General features: G+C 31.5%; 1 protein-coding gene across 1 annotated transcript in view; it reads left to right on the forward strand.

Moving 5' to 3' along the window:
• Nucleotides 1-1,123: 1,123 nt before the first annotated feature.
• Nucleotides 1,124-24,079, forward strand: part of LOC143230269 (tudor domain-containing protein 3-like) — a gene marked incomplete at its 5' end in the record, with an annotated part of 48,928 nt that continues 25,972 nt past the window's right edge. Inside the window, 2 exon segments of the mRNA XM_076463517.1 lie at nucleotides 1,124-1,284; nucleotides 6,547-6,691. Coding sequence (XP_076319632.1) covers nucleotides 1,124-1,284; nucleotides 6,547-6,691 — 306 coding nt within the window.

The following is a 24,079-nucleotide window of genomic DNA, read 5'->3' on the forward strand; positions in this document are numbered from 1 at the left end:
AACAGTGGTTCTCTCTGTTATGATGTCACAAAATGGTGGTTCTCTGTTTTGATGTTGCAAAACAGTGCTTCTGTTATGATGTCACGAAATGGTGGTTCTCTCTATTAAGATGTCACGAAATGGTGGTTCTCTCTGTTATGATGTCACAAAATGGTGGTTCTCTCTGTTATGATGTCACGAAACGGTGGTTCTCTCTGTTATGATGTCACAAAACGGTGGTTCTCTGTTATGATGTCACGAAACGGTGGTTCTCTGGTATGATGTCACGAAACAGTGGTTCTCTGTTATGATGTCAGGAAATTGTGGTTCTCTCTGTTATGATGTCAGGAAATTGTGGTTCTCTCTGTTATGATGTCACGAAACAGAGGTTCTCTGTTATGGTGTCAGAAAACGGAGGTTCTCTGTTATGGTGTCAGAAAACAGTGGTTCTCTCTGTTATGGTGTCACGAAACGATGGTTCTCTGTTATGATGTCACGAAACGATGGTTCTCTGTTATGATGTCACGAAACAATGGTTCTCTATGATGTCACAAAACGGTGGTTCTCTATGATGTCACGAAACGGTGGTTCTCTATGATGTCACGAAACGGTGGTTCTCTGTTATGATGTCACAAAACGGTGGTTCTCTGGTATGATGTCACGAAACAGTGGTTCTCTGTTATGATGTCAGGAAATTGTGGTTCTCTCTGTTATGATGTCACGAAACAGAGGTTCTCTGTTATGGTGTCAGAAAACGGAGGTTCTCTGTTATGGTGTCAGAAAACAGTGGTTCTCTCTGTTATGGTGTCACGAAACGGTGGTTCTCTGTTATGATGTCACGAAACAATGGTTCTCTATGATGTCACAAAACGGTGGTTCTCTATGATGTCACGAAACGGTGGTTCTCTGTTATGATGTCACAAAACGGTGGTTCTCTGTTATGATGTCACAAAACGGTGGTTCTCTCTGTTATCATGTCACAAAATGGTGGTTTTCTCTGTTATGATGTCACAAAACGGTGGTTCTCTCTCTCAGGTAAGAAGACCTGTGTGTAAAAGTTTGCTAAATTTGCTTCTTTTTTTGTTTAATTTCAATTTGCTTTAGAAGAAATATATTTTGTGTGTCATAATTCCTTTTTTTACAGCTGGACAATCCAATGGTGTTACAAATCCAAAAAATTCGAAATGTTTCTGCACCAAAGGCTAACGAAATTTCAAATATAGCTCCTCCACTTCTCAGGCTTCACCTGACTGATGGACACATAACATGTAATGCTCTGAAGTGGGACACATTGAAATCTGTTAGGTGAGCATCTTTAAAACATATTGATTGGTCTGTCAGTTAACTGGTTCTAATAATAATTATGAACTATAAGCATGGCTGTGAATATTTACAGTAAAACTCTATACTTTGTATGTACTTACACTTTCAATCTGTTAAATAATCAACACAATATTGGGATCTGACAACAATCTTTAATAACCCTAAGATATCATTTCTTTAATAAAACAATATGAAATTAACTTTTCAGTATTAGTATACAATGTATTATTATTTTCAAGGCAGTATTGCTTCAGATACCTTTGTTGTACTACAGCCTATTTATTGTCACTTACATGAAGACATTGCATATTGCTCACAAAAAAAAGATTTGTTACAATAAATTTGAGCTGTTACATATAAATTTACTTTATATTACTTCAACAGTTATACTAAACCACTTAGAGTTATAAAGATTGATTAGATTATTGTTTTACGTAGTTTGAAATAAAACATTTGCAGGTTAGAAGTAAAATGGTTGATTAAATGAACTAATCAAATGTTTCTGTAGTAGATGTTTATATTTTCTTTACTTAATGTCTTATTAAACTTCACCTATATTTTTAAAGATTTTCATGCATATGGTTTTAAGTTTATAATTTGGTCAATGAAGTGGTTTAGTTCATTTCACCCAATTACCTGTTGTTCATGTCATTTAACTGTGGTGTCATATGCACCATTGTGTGGGAATATTTCTCTAAAATAAAACATGTAGAGGTAGACAGCAATGTTTTCAACTGGTAGGTTAGATGATACTTTGATATACATCTTGTGTTTTAATGGGAGAGTACAAAAGTAACAGTTTTTTTCACACACACTTTGGGAGAGAATGTTGGTAGTATTTGTGTATATATTAGAGGCTTTCCTTACTATGAAAAATGACTTTACTGAATTCCAATAGATATTTCTGAGATTTCTCAGTCTTTAGTGAAGGCACTTCATAGATACTTTACCTTTGTGTTAAATCGTTTTCATAGTATTTTACACTGTGTCCAGTTTCTCTCTCATTATTAGACTCATAGTCACCAAATTCAGACTTACTCCCACAAATAATTTTTTTTTGCTGGACCTGTTATTCTGCAGATACTATCCAATTAATCTTGAGGAAATTCATCCATCTGAAAATGACACATCAGCTTTCATAAAACAACATGGAAAAAGTAGTTGTGACCTTTGATGTGTATCTGAATTGACTAGTTATTTACAAAATATTGAAAAGTCAGAAGTCAACAGAGAGCATGTGACTATGGAGAAATTTTCATCATTTTATTCTCAGTAGAGATTTTATCAGAGAAGGGTTAAGTTTATTAATCTAAAAATATTTTAATTCTCTAAAATTTTGCTTACAAAAAAAACAAATGATAAATATTCTAAAGAAGAGAGTTGTGAAAGGTATTATTTAGATATGATATTCTACTTTCTTTCTTAACCATTACTGCCCTCTATCAGTACAACTTTGCTACTAGCCTTACTGCTTCCACTTATTACTGCATACTAACATATAGCAGTCCTCCACCAATAGGGGTGTGATGCTCTCCTTATCTTAACCAGCACTGTCTCTAATCATGCATGTGTTATTCTCTTCTTGATTTGTTGTCATACTAATTGGATATGCTTTTTGCTCACAGTTTAATGAAACTATCCACAAGTTTTTTACTTTCTTGAATTTCTATTTTTCAGTTAGTTTTTATTTTGCTTTTTCATTCTGTTTCTTGGAGAATTGTCATTTATTTCATCTTTTCTCCTTTTTCAATTTTAAGAATCATGCACTCACAGCTTCAGGTGGTCATGTCCATGACTACTTCTACTGTGGCAGCAGTACTACAAGTTATATCCACTGGCTAAAAACCGTGATTCTCAACCCAGGAGGTAACAGCTCTGGTCTGTTGGGAGTTGACCAGTTTCATGCAACACTCAAAATTACTGATGATTGTCCTCACAATGTTTCCAATAGTATTTTAGTTTTGGATTTGGATACATTTTCCCTTAACATGCCTCTCAGTTACATGCCATTTTGGGAAACATGCTTAGAACTCTTTGCACTTTGTTGAATTTTTTTATTCAAGTATGTTATGTTCTATACTTACAAGCTGTTTCTTATGTTTAACCCCCTGTTCTTCTTGGGGACAATCCCATAGGTCATTATTTCATGATTCCTACTCTCCTGGATGTTGGAGCTCATGCAAGATGTTATTCCAGAGGATGCCAGGTATTGATTGATTAACTCAATGAGTGTGTTCTCTGTGCTTTCCAAATATAATGTCATAATTCTGGTCCAAGTAATATTATGCCTACCTGTTAGACAGGATGTTTTATGGGACTGTTTAGTGGTATATTTGCTTTGTACATTCTGGGATCAGGTGTTGATTGAAGACAGTTCAGCCACACGTGTTTGGATGATATCTTCCTCCAACTGCAGCCTGAATACTAAATTCCCAATGTCACTAGTTTCGGGACTGAAGATGCAATCTTTCTTTCTACTGTCTGCTAGATTAGACATATGACTTCCACTTGTATAATACTGGATACCCTTCTCCTACCAAGAACTGGATGAAAAATTTCCATTGTGTCAGGTTTTGGATGGGAGATGAACACACATCTGGGCTGTACTCTTTCCTACCATTAGCCATTTATTTGTTTCTGGTAAACCTGGTGTTGGTTGTATTGGAGGTGTTCACATGTGAAGATGCATTTTTAGTATGGGAGCTCTTCTTCCCTGCTGAGACCCATTTTTGAGGTGAAAGATAGAGAACCCTTTTTCTACCATGAACCTGGTGTACAATTTCACATTCTTCCAGATATTGGGTGAGGTCTACCTCCTGTTTATGGTCTGTCACACCCTTGCTATTCTACACTCTTATTATTTGTGTACATTTTGAGTTTCTGCTCTTTACATTTTGGCAGCACGTTACAAAAGGGTAAAAAGTACACTACACCTGGTTTACAAATGATCTAGTCTCCCACTAGTGTTTTGGCAGCACGTTACTAAAGGGTAAAAAGTACACTACACCTGGTTTACAAATGATCTAGTCTCCCACTAGTGTTTTGGCAGCACGTCACTAAAGGGTAAAAAGTACACTACACCTGGTTTACAAACGATCTAGTCTCCCACTAGTGTTTTGGCAGCACGTTACTAAAGGGTAAAAAGTACACTACACCTGGTTTACAAATGATCTAGTCTCCCACTAGTGTTTTGGCAGCACGTTACTAAAGGGTAAAAAGTACACTACACCTGGTTTACAAATGATCTAGTCTCCCACTAGTGTTTTGGCAGCACGTCACTAAAGGGTAAAAAGTACACTACACCTGGTTTACAAATGATCTAGTCTCCCACTAGTGTTTTGGCAGCACGTTACTAAAGGGTAAAAAGTACACTACACCTGGTTTACAAATGATCTAGTCTCCCACTAGTGTTTTGGCAGCACGTTACTAAAGGGTAAAAGTACACTACACCTGGTTTACAAATGATCTAGTCTCCCACTAGTGTTTGACAGCATGTTACTAAAGGGTAAAAGTACACTACACCTGGTTTACAAATGATCTAGTCTCCCACTAGTGTTTTGGCAGCACGTTACTAAAGGGTAAAAAGTACACTACACCTGGTTTACAAATGATCTAGTCTCCCACTAGTGTTTCGGCAGCATGTTACTAAAGGGTAAAAAGTACACTACACCTGGTTTACAAATGATCTAGTCTCCCACTAGTGTTTTGGCAGCACGTTACTAAAGGGTAAAAAGTACACTACACCTGGTTTACAAATGATCTAGTCTCCCACTAGTGTTTTGGCAGCACGTTACTAAAGGGTAAAAGTACACTACACCTGGTTTACAAATGATCTAGTCTCCCACTAGTGTTTGACAGCATGTTACTAAAGGGTAAAAAGTACACTACACCTGGTTTACAAATGATCTAGTCTCCCACTAGTGTTTTGGCAGCACGCTTACTAAAGGGTAAAAGTACACTACACCTGGTTTACAAATGATCTAGTCTCCCACTAGTGTTTCGACAGCATGTTACTAAAGGGTAAAAGTACACTACACCTGGTTTACAAACGATCTAGTCTCCCACTAGTGTTTTGGCAGCACGTTACTAAAGGGTAAAAGTACACTACACCTGGTTTACAAATGATCTAGTCTCCCACTAGTGTTTTGGCAGCACGTTACTAAAGGGTAAAAAGTACACTACACCTGGTTTACAAATGATCTAGTCTCCCACTAGTGTTTTGGCAGCACGTTACTAAAGGGTAAAAGTACACTACACCTGGTTTACAAATGATCTAGTCTCCCACTAGTGTTTTGGCAGCACGTTACTAAAGGGTAAAAGTACACTACACCTGGTTTACAAATGATCTAGTCTCCCACTAGTGTTTTGGCAGCACGTTACTAAAGGGTAAAAGTACACTACACCTGGTTTACAAATGATCTAGTCTCCCACTAGTGTTTTGGCAGCACGTTACTAAAGGGTAAAAAGTACACTACACCTGGTTTACAAATGATCTAGTCTCCCACTAGTGTTTTGGCAGCACGTTACTAAAGGGTAAAAAGTACACTACACCTGGTTTACAAATGATCTAGTCTCCCACTAGTGTTTTCGACAGCACGTTACTAAAGGGTAAAAGTACACTACACCTGGTTTACAAATGATCTAGTCTCCCACTAGTGTTTTGGCAGCACGTTACTAAAGGGTAAAAAGTACACTACACCTGGTTTACAAATGATCTAGTCTCCCACTAGTGTTTTGTTTTTAATTCCTTATCACACCTTATAGTCTTCCTTTGGACACTTCATAAAATAGAATAAAATGTTAAGATATTGTGACAAAATTAATGTTTTCTTAAACTGAAAATGTATTCTCAATGTCCCTGTCCTATCCATTTCCAGTCTGATTAACTTTGGTTAGTTATGACCAATCTTGAAGTGATTATCATGCATGATTAAAGGACACTAGTTACTATAGGAGTAATGTCACACTCTTGTTGGTGGAGGGTTACTGCATGATCATTTGAAAGTTACTCTGCAGTAATAAGTGGGAGTAACAAGGCTGGTGGTGAGTAAAGATTTGTGCTGAAAGAAGGCAGTACAATTTGAGAAGTTTTTTTTTTATGAGAGGATGTATCTATCAGAAATACATTTGATGTTTATTTTTTAATATTATAAGGCTGGAAGGGTAAACATGCTTTCTTGTTAAATAGTTTCCATGCTGTATTTAAATGACTAGTGTACTAATCTAACATGACTTTCATTACAGTTTAGAAACTCCGCCTGGTACAAAGATTCTACTCCATGCAGGAAATATTCAAGTTCTAAGTGGGTTTTTGATTTTGGAAGAGAAAACCTTCACTGTTCTCGGTGGTCATGTAGCACATCTCGTGGAAAAGTGGGAAATGAATCGAGTAAGTCTTGAATGTTCTTTTGTGTTTTTATATTTTGAATTTCAAAACACTTGATTTTTTTTTTCCAGTTAGACCTGGTACTGCCTTACTCTGACAGCAAATCAAGTTTGATCTCTTAAGCCTAATTACTTCTCCTTGTGTAATGGACTATTGTCACCTAGCTTGCAGAGATTTAAGCTTATTATAAAGCAGCATGGTGTTTTGTATTAATTTCACCTGGTCGTACAGTTACTTTATGTATTAATTTTCTCAATACGGGCTCAGTCAATTTGACCGACCACATGAACTCTTTATATTCATTTAAAGACTTAATAGCATTGTGTGTATATTTTCACAAATTTAGCAGACTTAGTGAATATTTTTTATTGAAGTATTTTTGATAAACTAAAAAGAGATTTGTTTGTGAATATATATTTTACTAGTTTGCATAAAAAGTGATTTTTATGTTAGGATTAAACATATTTTTCTTCATCTTAAAAATCTTAAGTTTCCTTTGTGTAATCTCTAAAACTTTAGGTACATTTCAAATGTTTGTTTTCAGTAAAAATTTATATTTTATCTTGTATTCTCTCTACCCTAACTCTACAGTAGGTTGGTGAATTTGACTGACTTCGTAACCACCAAAACACAATTAAATTTAAATTATCCTTTTTTGCTTTCTAACATGGCTTCAGATTGTAACACAAAACATTCATTTATCCTGAGTAGCTTTGAACTTGTAAAAGTATACAACAATTTGTAATTAAATTTACTGTTTTATTGTTCTTTGGACCATACCTAACTACCATTATTTATGCCACTATAAGTTGTAATTCACTCGGGGAACATGGAGCTCCCATTACACTATTGAATTACATTACCAATGAGCTGCTTGTGTGTGTGTTTTGTGAAACATTATAATTTATTATTTATATTACGTAATCTAACCTTAGCTAACCTAAAGAGTTTCTTATTTTTAAGTTTTAGTTACTTTTATAATAATAAATAAAGAATGAACATAAAAAGCCAGAAATAATGTACTTACCTGGGTCTCATTCTTTTTGTTGTTGATTGCACTTAAATCTATTTGTTTTTATTCTGATGGGAGTAATGCACTAAATAATCTTTAATTAGGTAATGTACCAAAGAACATAGTCTAATAACATGCAAAAAGCAAACAATTTTCTGTAGTTATCACAATTTATCTGGCTTTCTAACTGTGCAATAAGGGTGTTATAAGCTCGTCAAAGCTAGTCGTTATCTTTCTTATGGGAACAGAACATGTGCTAACAGAGAAAATGACAATTTTATGTTCAGAAAATAACACCATATGTAATTTGATAGATAAACACCTAGAGTTTCTATCTGTTATACACAATATAACATTGAGTAAGACACCTAGAGTTTCTGTTACACACAATATAACATTATGAGTAAGACACCTAGAGTTTCTATCTGTTATACACAATATAACATTATGAGTAAGACACCTAGAGTTTCTGTCTGTTATACACAATATAACATTGAGTAAGACACCTAGAGTTTCTATCTGTTATACACAATATAACATTATGAGTAAGACACCTAGAGTTTCTATCTGTTATACACAATATAACATTGAGTAAGACACCTAGAGTTACTATCTGTTATACACAATATAACATTATGAGTAAGACACCTAGAGTTTCTATCTGTTATACACAATATAACATTATGAGTAAGACACCTAGTTTCTGTCTGTTATACACAATATAACATTATGAGTAAGACACCTAGAGTTTCTGTCTGTTATACACAATATAACATTATGAGTAAGACACCTAGAGTTTCTGTCTGTTATACACAATATAACATTATGAGTAAGACACCTAGAGTTTCTATCTGTTATACACAATATAACATTATGAGTAAGACACCTAGAGTTTCTATCTGTTATACACAATATAACATTATGAGTAAGACACCTAGAGTTTCTATCTGTTATACACAATATAACATTGAGTAAGACACCTAGAGTTTCTGTCTGTTATACACAATATAACATTATGAGTAAGACACCTAGTGTTTCTATCTGTTATACACAATATAACATTATGAGTAAGACACCTAGAGTTTCTCTCTCTTATACACAATATAACATTATGAGTAAGACACCTAGTGTTTCTATCTGTTATACACAATATAACATTATGAGTAAGACACCTAGTGTTTCTGTCTGTTATACACAATATAACATTATGAGTAAGACACCTAGAGTTTCTATCTGTTATACACAATATAACATTATGAGTAAGACACCTAGTGTTTCTATCTGTTATACACAATATAACATTATGAGTAAGACACCTAGAGTTTCTCTCTGGTATACACAATATAACATTATGAGTAAGACACCTAGTGTTTCTATCTGTTATACACAATATAACATTATGAGTAAGACACCTAGAGTTTCTATCTGTTATACACAATATAACATTATGAGTAAGACACCTAGAGTTTCTCTCTGTTATACACAATATAACATTATGAGTAAGACACCTAGTGTTTCTATCTGTTATACACTATAACATTATGAGTAAGACACCTAGAGTTTCTCTCTCTTATACACAATATAACATTATGAGTAAGACACCTAGTGTTTCTCTCTTATACACAATATAACATTATGAGTAAGACACCTAGAGTTTCTATCTGTTATACACAATATAACATTATGAGTAAGACACCTAGAGTTTCTATCTGTTATACACAATATAACATTGAGTAAGACACCTAGAGTTTCTATCTGTTATACACAATATAACATTATGAGTAAGACACCTAGAGTTTCTTATATACACAATATAACATTACGAGTAAGACACCTAGAGTTTCTATCTGTTATACACAATATAACATTATGAGTAAGACACCTAGAGTTTCTCTTTGTTATACACAATATAACATTGAGTAAGACACCTAGAGTTTCTATCTGTTATACACAATATAACATTATGAGTAAGACACCTAGTGTTTCTATCTGTTATACACAATATAACATTATGAGTAAGACACCTAGAGTTTCTATCTGTTATACACAATATAACATTATGAGTAAGACACCTAGAGTTTCTATCTGTTATACACAATATAACATTGAGTAAGACACCTAGAGTTTCTATCTGTTATACACAATATAACATTATGAGTAAGACACCTAGTGTTTCTATCTGTTATACACAATATAACATTATAAGTAAGACATCTAGTGTTTCTATCTGTTATACACAATATAACATTATGAGTAAGACACCTAGAGTTTCTATCTGTTATACACAATATAACATTATGAGTAAGACACCTAGTGTTTCTATCTGTTATACACAATATAACATTATGAGTAAGACACCTAGAGTTTCTATCTGTTATACACAATATAACATTATGAGTAAGACACCTAGAGTTTCTTTTATATACACAATATAACATTATGAGTAAGACACCTAGAGTTTCTATCTGTTATACACAATATAACATTATGAGTAAGACACCTAGAGTTTCTATCTGTTATACACAATATAACATTATGAGTAAGACACCTAGAGTTTCTATCTGTTATACACAATATAACATTATGAGTAAGACACCTAGAGTTTCTATCTGTTATACACAATATAACATTATGAGTAAGACACCTAGAGTTTCTATCTGTTATACACAATATAACATTGAGTAAGACACCAAGAGTTTCTCTTATATACACAATATAACATTATGAGTAAGACACCTAGAGTTTCTATCTGTTATACACAATATAACATTATGAGTAAGACACCTAGAGTTTCTATCTGTTATACACAATATAACATTACGAGTAAGACACCTAGAGTTTCCTGTTATACACAATATAACATTATGAGTAAGACACCTAGAGTTTCTCTCTCTTATACACAATATAACATTATGAGTAAGACACTTAGTGTTTCTATCTGTTATACACAATATAACATTGAGTAAGACACCTAGTGTTTCTATCTGTTATACACAATATAACATTATGAGTAAGACACCTAGAGTTTCTATCTGTTATACACAATATAACATTATGAGTAAGACACCTAGTGTTTCTATCTGTTATACACAATATAACATTATGAGTAAGACACCTAGAGTTTCTCTCTCTTATACACAATATAACATTATGAGTAAGACACCTAGTGTTTCTATCTGTTATACACAATATAACATTATGAGTAAGACACCTAGAGTTTCTATCTGTTATACACAATATAACATTATGAGTAAGACACCTAGAGTTTCTATTTGTTATACACAATATAACATTATGAGTAAGACACCTAGAGTTTCTCTTATATACACAATATAACATTATGAGTAAGACACCTAGAGTTTCTATCTGTTATACACAATATAACATTATGAGTAAGACACCTAGAGTTTCTATCTGTTATACACAATATAACATTATGAGTAAGACACCTAGAGTTTCTATCTGTTATACACAATATAACATTATGAGTAAGACACCTAGAGTTTCTATCTGTTATACACAATATAACATTATGAGTAAGACACCTAGAGTTTCTCTCTCTTATACACAATATAACATTATGAGTAAGACACCTAGAGTTTCTATCTGTTATACACAATATAACATTATGAGTAAGACACCTAGTGTTTCTATCTGTTATACACAATATAACATAATGAGTAAGACACCTAGAGTTTCTATCTGTTATACACAATATAACATTATGAGTAAGACACCTAGAGTTTCTATCTGTTATACGCAATATAACATTGAGTAAGACACCTAGAGTTTCTATCTGTTATACACAATATAACATTATGAGTAAGACACCTAGAGTTTCTTATATACACAATATAACATTACGAGTAAGACACCTAGAGTTTCTATCTGTTATACACAATATAACATTATGAGTAAGACACCTAGAGTTTCTCTCTGTTATACACAATATAACATTATGAGTAAGACACCTAGAGTTTCTATCTGTTATACACAATATAACATTATAAGTAAGACACCTAGTGTTTCTATCTGTTATACACAATATAACATTATGAGTAAGACACCTAGAGTTTCTATCTGTTATACACAATATAACATTATGAGTAAGACACCTAGTGTTTCTATCTGTTATACACAATATAACATTATGAGTAAGACACCTAGAGTTTCTATCTGTTATACACAATATAACATTATGAGTAAGACACCTAGAGTTTCTTTTATATACACAATATAACATTATGAGTAAGACACCTCGAGTTTCTATCTGTTATACACAATATAACATTATGAGTAAGACACCTAGAGTTTCTATCTGTTATACACAATATAACATTATGAGTAAGACACCTAGAGTTTCTATCTGTTATACACAATATAACATTACGAGTAAGACACCTAGAGTTTCCTGTTATACACAATATAACATTACGAGTAAGACACCTAGAGTTTCTATCTGTTATACACAATATAACATTATGAGTAAGACACCTAGAGTTTCTCTCTCTTATACACAATATAACATTATGAGTAAGACACGTAGTGTTTCTATCTGTTATACACAATATAACATTGAGTAAGACACCTAGAGTTTCTCTCTTTTATACACAATATAACAATATGAGTAAGAAATCTAGTGTTTCTATCTGTTATACACAATATAACATTATGAGTAAGACACCTAGAGTTTCTATCTGTTATACACAATATAGCATTATGAGTAAGACACCTAGAGTTTCTATCTGTTATACACAATATAACATTATGAGTAAGACACCTAGAGTTTCTATTTGTTATACACAATATAACATTATGAGTAAGACACCTAGAGTTTCTCTTATATACACAATATAACATTATGAGTAAGACACCTAGAGTTTCTATCTGTTATACACAATATAACATTATGAGTAAGACACCTAGAGTTTCTATCTGTTATACACAATATAACATTATGAGTAAGACACCTAGAGTTTCTATCTGTTATACACAATATAACATTATGAGTAAGACACCTAGAGTTTCTATCTGTTATACACAATATAACATTATGAGTAAGACACCTAGAGTTTCTCTTATATACACAATATAACATTATGAGTAAGACACCTAGAGTTTCTATCTGTTATACACAATATAACATTATGAGTAAGACACCTAGAGTTTCTATCTGTTATACACAATATAACATTATGAGTAAGACACCTAGAGTTTCTCTCTGTTATACACAATATAACATTATGAGTAAGACACCTAGAGATTCTCTTATATACACAATATAACATTATGAGTAAGACACCTAGAGTTTCTATCTGTTATACACAATATAACATTATGAGTAAGACACCTAGAGTTTCTATCTGTTATACACAATATAACATTATGAGTAAGACACCTAGTGTTTCTATCTGTTATACACAATATAACATTATGAGTAAGACACCTAGAGTTTCTCTCTGTTATACACAGTATAACATTATGAGTAAGACACCTAGAGTTTCTATCTGTTATACACAATATAACATTATGAGTAAGACACCTAGTGTTTCTATCTGTTATACACAATATAACATTATGAGTAAGACACCTAGAGTTTCTCTCTGGTATACACAATATAACATTATGAGTAAGACACCTAGTGTTTCTATCTGTTATACACAATATAACATTATGAGTAAGACACCTAGAGTTTCTATCTGTTATACACAATATAACATTATGAGTAAGACACCTAGAGTTTCTCTCTGTTATACACAATATAACATTATGAGTAAGACACTTAGTGTTTCTATCTGTTATACACAATATAACATTATGAGTAAGACACCTAGAGTTTCTCTCTCTTATACACAATATAACATTATGAGTAAGACACCTAGTGTTTCTATCTGTTATACACAATATAACATTATGAGTAAGACACCTAGAGTTTCTATCTGTTATACACAATATAACATTATGAGTAAGTCACCTAGAGTTTCTTATATACACAATATAACATTACGAGTAAGACACCTAGAGTTTCTATCTGTTATACACAATATAACATTATGAGTAAGACACCTAGAGTTTCTCTCTGTTATACACAATATAACATTATGAGTAAGACACCTAGAGTTTCTATCTGTTATACACAATATAACATTATGAGTAAGACACCTAGAGTTTCTATCTGTTATACACAATATAACATTATGAGTAAGACACCTAGAGTTTCTATCTGTTATACACAATATAACATTGAGTAAGACACCTAGAGTTTCTATCTGTTATACACAATATAACATTGAGTAAGACACCTAGAGTTTCTATCTGTTATACACAATATAACATTATGAGTAAGACACCTAGTGTTTCTATCTGTTATACACAATATAACATTATGAGTAAGACACCTAGTGTTTCTATCTGTTATACACAATATAACATTATGAGTAAGACACCTAGAGTTTCTATCTGTTATACACAATATAACATTATGAGTAAGACACCTAGTGTTTCTATCTGTTATACACAATATAACATTATGAGTAAGACACCTAGAGTTTCTATCTGTTATACACAATATAACATTATGAGTAAGACACCTAGAGTTTCTTTTATATACACAATATAACATTATGAGTAAGACACCTAGAGTTTCTATCTGTTATACACAATATAACATTATGAGTAAGACACCTAGAGTTTCTATCTGTTATACACAATATAACATTATGAGTAAGACACCTAGAGTTTCTATCTGTTATACACAATATAACATTATGAGTAAGACACCTAGAGTTTCTATCTGTTATACACAATATAACATTATGAGTAAGACACCTAGAGTTTCTATCTGTTATACACAATATAACATTGAGTAAGACACCAAGAGTTTCTCTTATATACACAATATAACATTATGAGTAAGACACCTAGAGTTTCTATCTGTTATACACAATATAACATTATGAGTAAGACACCTAGAGTTTCTATCTGTTATACACAATATAACATTATGAGTAAGACACCTAGAGTTTCCTGTTATACACAATATAACATTATGAGTAAGACACCTAGAGTTTCTCTCTGTTATACACAATATAACATTATGAGTAAGACACCTAGTGTTTCTATCTGTTATACACAATATAACATTGAGTAAGACACCTAGAGTTTCTATCTGTTATACACAATATAACATTATGAGTAAGACACCTAGAGTTTCTATCTCTTATACACAATATAACATTATGAGTAAGACACCTAGTGTTTCTATCTGTTATACACAATATAACATTATGAGTAAGACACCTAGAGTTTCTCTCTGTTATACACAATATAACATTATGAGTAAGACACCTAGTGTTTCTATCTGTTATACACAATATAACATTATGAGTAAGACACCTAGAGTTTCTATCTGTTATACACAATATAACATTATGAGTAAGACACCTAGAGTTTCTATCTGTTATACACAATATAACATTATGAGTAAGACACCTAGAGTTTCTATCTGTTATACACAATATAACATTATGAGTAAGACACCTAGAGTTTCTCTTATATACACAATATAACATTATGAGTAAGACACCTAGAGTTTCTATCTGTTATACACAATATAACATTATGAGTAAGACACCTAGAGTTTCTATCTGTTATACACAATATAACATTATGAGTAAGACACCTAGAGTTTCTATCTGTTATACACAATATAACATTATGAGTAAGACACCTAGTGTTTCTATCTGTTATACACAATATAACATTATGAGTAAGACACCTAGAGTTTCTATCTGTTATACACAATATAACATTATGAGTAAGACACCTAGAGTTTCTATCTGTTATACACAATATAACATTGAGTAAGACACCTAGAGTTTCTATCTGTTATACACAATATAACATTATGAGTAAGACACCTAGAGTTTCTTATATACACAATATAACATTACGAGTAAGACACCTAGAGTTTCTATCTGTTATACACAATATAACATTATGAGTAAGACACCTAGAGTTTCTCTCTGTTATACACAATATAACATTATGAGTAAGACACCTAGAGTTTCTATCTGTTATACACAATATAACATTATGAGTAAGACACCTAGTGTTTCTATCTGTTATACACAATATAACATTATGAGTAAGACACCTAGAGTTTCTATCTGTTATACACAATATAACATTATGAGTAAGACACCTAGTGTTTCTATCTGTTATACACAATATAACATTATGAGTAAGACACCTAGAGTTTCTATCTGTTATACACAATATAACATTATGAGTAAGACACCTAGAGTTTCTTTCTATATACACAATATAACATTATGAGTAAGACACCTAGAGTTTCTATCTGTTATACACAATATAACATTATGAGTAAGACACCTAGAGTTTCTATCTGTTATACACAATATAACATTATGAGTAAGACACCTAGAGTTTCTATCTGTTATACACAATATAACATTATGAGTAAGACACCTAGAGTTCCTGTTATACACAATATAACATTATGAGTAAGACACCTAGAGTTTCTATCTGTTATACACAATATAACATTATGAGTAAGACACCTAGAGTTTCTCTCTGTTATACACAATATAACATTATGAGTAAGACACTTAGTGTTTCTATCTGTTATACACAATATAACATTATGAGTAAGACACCTAGAGTTTCTCTCTGTTATACACAATATAACATTATGAGTAAGACACCTAGTGTTTCTATCTGTTATACACAATATAACATTATGAGTAAGACACCTAGAGTTTCTATCTGTTATACACAATATAACATTATGAGTAAGACACCTAGAGTTTCTATCTGTTATACACAATATAACATTATGAGTAAGACACCTAGAGTTTCTATCTGTTATACACAATATAACATTATGAGTAAGACACCTAGAGTTTCTCTTATATACACAATATAACATTATGAGTAAGACACCTAGAGTTTCTATCTGTTATACACAATATAACATTATGAGTAAGACACCTAGAGTTTCTATCTGTTATACACAATATAACATTATGAGTAAGACACCTAGAGTTTCTATCTGTTATACACAATATAACATTATGAGTAAGACACCTAGAGTTTCTATCTGTTATACACAATATAACATTATGAGTAAGACACCTAGAGTTTCTCTTATATACACAATATAACATTATGAGTAAGACACCTAGAGTTTCTATCTGTTATACACAATATAACATTATGAGTAAGACACCTAGAGTTTCTATCTGTTATACACAATATAACATTATGAGTAAGACACCTAGAGTTTCTATCTGTTATACACAATATAACATTATGAGTAAGACACCTAGAGTTTCTCTTATATACACAATATAACATTATGAGTAAGACACCTAGAGTTTCTATCTGTTATACACAATATAACATTATGAGTAAGACACCTAGAGTTTCTATCTGTTATACACAATATAACATTATGAGTAAGACACCTAGTGTTTCTATCTGTTATACACAATATAACATTATGAGTAAGACACCTAGAGTTTCTCTCTGTTATACACAATATAACATTATGAGTAAGACACCTAGAGTTTCTATCTGTTATACACAATATAACATTATGAGTAAGACACCTAGTGTTTCTATCTGTTATACACAATATAACATTATGAGTAAGACACCTAGAGTTTCTCTCTGTTATACACAATATAACATTATGAGTAAGACACCTAGTGTTTCTATCTGTTATACACAATATAACATTATGAGTAAGACACCTAGAGTTTCTATCTGTTATACACAATATAACATTATGAGTAAGACACCTAGAGTTTCTCTCTGTTATACACAATATAACATTATGAGTAAGACACCTAGTGTTTCTATCTGTTATACACAATATAACATTATGAGTAAGACACCTAGAGTTTCTCTCTGTTATACACAATATAACATTATGAGTAAGACACTTAGTGTTTCTATCTGTTATACACAATATAACATTATGAGTAAGACACCTAGAGTTTCTCTCTCTTATACACAATATAACATTATGAGTAAGACACCTAGTGTTTCTATCTGTTATACACAATATAACATTATGAGTAAGACACCTAGAGTTTCTATCTGTTATACACAATATAACATTATGAGTAAGACACCTAGTGTTTCTATCTGTTATACACAATATAACATTATGAGTAAGACACCTAGAGTTTCTGTTATACACAATATAACATTATGAGTAAGACACCTAGAGTTTCTCTCTCTTATACACAATATAACATTATGAGTAAGACACCTAGAGTTTCTATCTCTCATACACAATATAACATTATGAGTAAGACACCTAGTGTTTCTATCTGTTATACACAATATAACATTATGAGTAAGACACCTAGAGTTTCTCTCTGTTATACACAATATAACATTATGAGTAAGACACCTAGTGTTTCTATCTGTTATACACAATATAACATTATGAGTAAGACACCTAGAGTTTCTATCTGTTATACACAATATAACATTATGAGTAAGACACCTAGAGTTTCTATCTGTTATACACAATATAACATTATGAGTAAGACACCTAGAGTTTCTATCTGTTATACACAATATAACATTATGAGTAAGACACCTAGAGTTTCTCTTATATACACAATATAACATTATGAGTAAGACACCTAGAGTTTCTATCTGTTATACACAATATAACATTATGAGTAAGACACCTAGAGTTTCTATCTGTTATACACAATATAACATTATGAGTAAGACACCTAGTTTCTATCTGTTATACACAATATAACATTATGAGTAAGACACCTAGAGTTTCTCTCTATATACACAATATAACATTATGAGTAAGACACCTAGAGTTTCTATCTGTTATACACAATATAACATTATGAGTAAGACACCTAGAGTTTCTATCTGTTATACACAATATAACATTATGAGTAAGACACCTAGAGTTTCTATCTGTTATACACAATATAACATTATGAGTAAGACACCTAGAGTTTCTCTCTTTTATACACAATATAACATTATGAGTAAGACACCTAGTGTTTCTATCTGTTATACACAATATAACATTATGAGTAAGACACCTAGAGTTTCTATCTGTTATACACAATATAACATTATGAGTAAGACACCTAGAGTTTCTCTTATATACACAATATAACATTATGAGTAAGACACCTAGAGTTTCTCTTATATACACAATATAACATTATGAGTAAGACACCTAGAGTTTCTATCTGTTATACACAATATAACATTACGAGTAAGACACCTAGAGTTTCTATCTGTTATACACAATATAACATTATGAGTAAGACACCTAGTGTTTCTATCTGTTATACACAATATAACATTATGAGTAAGACACCTAGCGTTTCTCTCTCTTATACACAATATAACATTATGAGTAAGACACCTAGAGTTTCTATCTGTTATACACAATATAACATTATGAGTAAGACACCTAGAGTTTCTCTCTCTTATACACAATATAACATTATGGGTAAGACACCTAGAATTTCTCTCTCTTATACACAATATAACATTATGAGTAAGACACCTAGTGTTTCTATCTGTTATACACAATATAACATTATGAGTAAGACACCTAGAGTTTCTCTCTGTTATACACAATATAACATTATGAGTAAGACACCTAGAGTTTCTCTTATATACACATTATAACATTATGAGTAAGACACCTAGAGTTTCTATCTGTTATACACAATATAACATTATGAGTAAGACACCTAGAGTTTCTATCTGTTATACACAATATAACATTATGAGTAAGACACCTAGTGTTTCTATCTGTTATACACAATATAACATTATGAGTAAGACACCTAGAGTTTCTCTCTGTTATACACAGTATCACATTATGAGTAAGACACCTAGAGTTTCTATCTGTTATACACAATATAACATTGAGTAAGACACCTAGTGTTTCTATCTGTTATACACAATATAACATTGAGTAAGACACCTAGAGTTTCTATCTGTTATACACAATATAACATTATGAGTAAGACACCTAGAGTTTCTCTCTGTTATACACAATATAACATTATGAGTAAGACACCTAGTGTTTCTATCTGTTATACACAATATAACATTATGAGTAAGACACCTAGTGTTTCTATCTGTTATACACAATATAACATTATGAGTAAGACACCTAGAGTTTCTCTCTGTTATACACAATATAACATTATGAGTAAGACACCTAGTGTTTCTATCTATTATACACAATATAATATTATGAGTAAGACACCTAGAGTTTCTATCTGTTATACACAATATAACATTATGAGTAAGACACCTAGAGTTTCTATCTGTTATACACAATATAACATTATGAGTAAGACACCTAGAGTTTCTATCTGTTATACACAATATAACATTATGAGTAAGACACCTAGTGTTTCTATCTGTTATACACAATATAACATTATGAGTAAGACACCTAGAGTTTCTCTCTGGTATACACAATATAACATTATGAGTAAGACACCTAGTGTTTCTATCTGTTATACACAATATAACATTATGAGTAAGACACCTAGAGTTTCTATCTGTTATACACAATATAACATTATGAGTAAGACACCTAGAGTTTCTCTCTGTTATACACAATATAACATTATGAGTAAGACACTTAGTGTTTCTATCTGTTATACACAATATAACATTATGAGTAAGTCACCTAGAGTTTCTCTCTCTTATACACAATATAACATTATGAGTAAGACACCTAGTGTTTCTATCTGTTATACACAATATAACATTATGAGTAAGACACCTAGAGTTTCTATCTGTTATACACAATATAACATTATGAGTAAGACACCTAGAGTTTCTATCTGTTATACACAATATAACATTATGAGTAAGACACCTAGAGTTTCTATCTGTTATACACAATATAACATTATGAGTAAGACACCTAGAGTTTCTCTTATATACACAATATAACATTATGAGTAAGACACCTAGAGTTTCTCTCTGTTATACACAATATAACATTATGAGTAAGACACCTAGAGTTTCTATCTGTTATACACAATATAACATTATGAGTAAGACACCTAGAGTTTCTATCTGTTATACACAATATAACATTATGAGTAAGACACCTAGAGTTTCTATCTGTTATACACAATATAACATTATGAGTAAGACACCTAGAGTTTCTATCTGTTATACACAATATAACATTATGAGTAAGACACCTAGAGTTTCTATCTGTTATTCACAATATAACATTATGAGTAAGACACCTAGTGTTTCTATCTGTTATACACAATATAACATTATGAGTAAGACACCTAGTGTTTCTATCTGTTATACACAATATAACATTATGAGTAAGACACCTAGAGTTTCTATCTGTTATACACAATATAACATTATGAGTAAGACACCTAGTGTTTCTATCTGTTATACACAATATAACATTATGAGTAAGACACCTAGAGTTTCTCTCTGTTATACACAATATAACATTGAGTAAGACACCTAGTGTTTCTATCTGTTATACACAATATAACATTATGAGTAAGACACCTAGAGTTTCTCTCTGTTATACACAATATAACATTGAGTAAGACACCTAATGTTTCTATCTGTTATACACAATATAGCATTGATTAAGACACCTAGTGTTTCTATCTGTTATACACAATATAACATTATGAGTAAGACACTTAGAGTTTCTCTCTCTTATACACAATATAACATTATGAGTAAGACACCTAGTGTTTCTATCTGTTATACACAATATAACATTATGAGTAAGACACCTAGAGTTTCTCTCTGTTATACACAATATAACATTATGAGTAAGACACCTAGTGTTTCTATCTGTTATACACAATATAACATTATGAGTAAGACACCTAGAGTTTCTATCTGTTATACACAATATAACATTATGAGTAAGACACCTAGAGTTTCTATCTGTTATACACAATATAACATTATGAGTAAGACACCTAGAGTTTCTATTTGTTATACACAATATAACATTATGAGTAAGACACCTAGAGTTTCTCTTATATACACAATATAACATTATGAGTAAGACACCTAGAGTTTCTATCTGTTATACACAATATAACATTATGAGTAAGACACCTAGAGTTTCTCTCTGTTATACACAATATAACATTATGAGTAAGACACCTAGAGATTCTCTTATATACACATTATAACATTATGAGTAAGACACCTAGAATTTCTATCTGTTATACACAATATAACTTTATGAGTAAGACACCTAGAGTTTCTATCTGTTATACACAATATAACATTATGAGTAAGACACCTAGTGTTTCTATCTGTTATACACAATATAACATTATGAGTAAGACACCTAGAGTTTCTCTTGTTATACACAATATAACATTATGAGTAAGACACCTAGAGTTTCTATCTGTTATACACAATATAACATTATGAGTAAGACACCTAGTGTTTCTATCTGTTATACACAATATAACATTATGAGTAAGACACCTAGAGTTTCTCTCTGGTATACACAATATAACATTATGAGTAAGACACCTAGTGTTTCTATCTGTTATACACAATATAACATTATGAGTAAGACACCTAGAGTTTCTATCTGTTATACACAATATAACATTATGAGTAAGACACCTAGAGTTTCTCTCTGTTATACACAATATAACATTATGAGTAAGACACTTAGTGTTTCTATCTGTTATACACAATATAACATTATGAGTAAGACACCTAGAGTTTCTCTCTCTTATACACAATATAACATTATGAGTAAGACACCTAGTGTTTTTATCTGTTATACACAATATAACATTATGAGTAAGACACCTAGAGTTTCTCTCTCTTATACACAATATGACATTATGAGTAAGAAACCTAGTGTTTCTATCTGTTATACACAATATAACATTATGAGTAAGACACCTGGAATTTCTATCTGTTATACACAATATAACATTATGAGTAAGACACCTAGTGTTTCTATCTGTTATACACAATATAACATTACGAGTAAGACACCAAGAGTTCCTGTTACACACAATATAACATTATGAGTAAGACACCTAGAGTTTCTCTCTCTTATACACAATATAACATTATGAGTAAGACACTTAGTGTTTCTATCTGTTATACACAATATAACATTGAGTAAGACACCTAGTGTTTCTATCTGTTATACACAATATAACATTATGAGTAAGACACCTAGAGTTTCTATCTGTTATACACAATATAACATTATGAGTAAGACACCTAGTGTTTCTATCTGTTATACACAATATAACATTATGAGTAAGACACCTAGAGTTTCTCTCTCTTATACACAATATAACATTATGAGTAAGAAATCTAGTGTTTCTATCTGTTATACACAATATAACATTATGAGTAAGACACCTAGAGTTTCTATCTGTTATACACAATATAGCATTATGAGTAAGACACCTAGAGTTTCTATCTGTTATACACAATATAACATTATGAGTAAGACACCTAGAGTTTCTATTTGTTATACACAATATAACATTATGAGTAAGACACCTAGAGTTTCTCTTATATACACAATATAACATTATGAGTAAGACACCTAGAGTTTCTATCTGTTATACACAATATAACATTATGAGTAAGACACCTAGAGTTTCTATCTGTTATACACAATATAACATTACGAGTAAGACACCTAGTTTCTATCTGTTATACACAATATAACATTATGAGTAAGACACCTAGAGTTTCTCTTATATACACAATATAACATTATGAGTAAGACACCTAGAGTTTCTATCTGTTATACACAATATAACATTATGAGTAAGACACCTAGAGTTTCTATCTGTTATACACAATATAACATTATGAGTAAGACACCTAGAGTTTCTATCTGTTATACACAATATAACATTATGAGTAAGACACCTAGAGTTTCTCTCTTTTATACACAATATAACATTATGAGTAAGAAACCTAGTGTTTCTATCTGTTATACACAATATAACATTATGAGTAAGACACCTAGAGTTTCTATCTGTTATACACAATATAACATTATGAGTAAGACACCTAGAGTTTCTCTTATATACACAATATAACATTATGAGTAAGACACCTAGAGTTTCTCTTATATACACAATATAACATTATGAGTAAGACACCTAGAGTTTCTATCTGTTATACACAATATAACATTATGAGTAAGAAACCTAGTGTTTCTCTTATATACACAATATAACATTATGAGTAAGACACCTAGAGTTTCTATCTGTTATACACAATATAACATTACGAGTAAGACACCTAGAGTTTCTATCTGTTATACACAATAT

Source organism: Tachypleus tridentatus, chromosome 10 (assembly GCF_004210375.1).
Source record: "Tachypleus tridentatus isolate NWPU-2018 chromosome 10, ASM421037v1, whole genome shotgun sequence".
NCBI classification, from domain to species: Eukaryota; Metazoa; Arthropoda; class Merostomata; order Xiphosura; family Limulidae; genus Tachypleus; species Tachypleus tridentatus.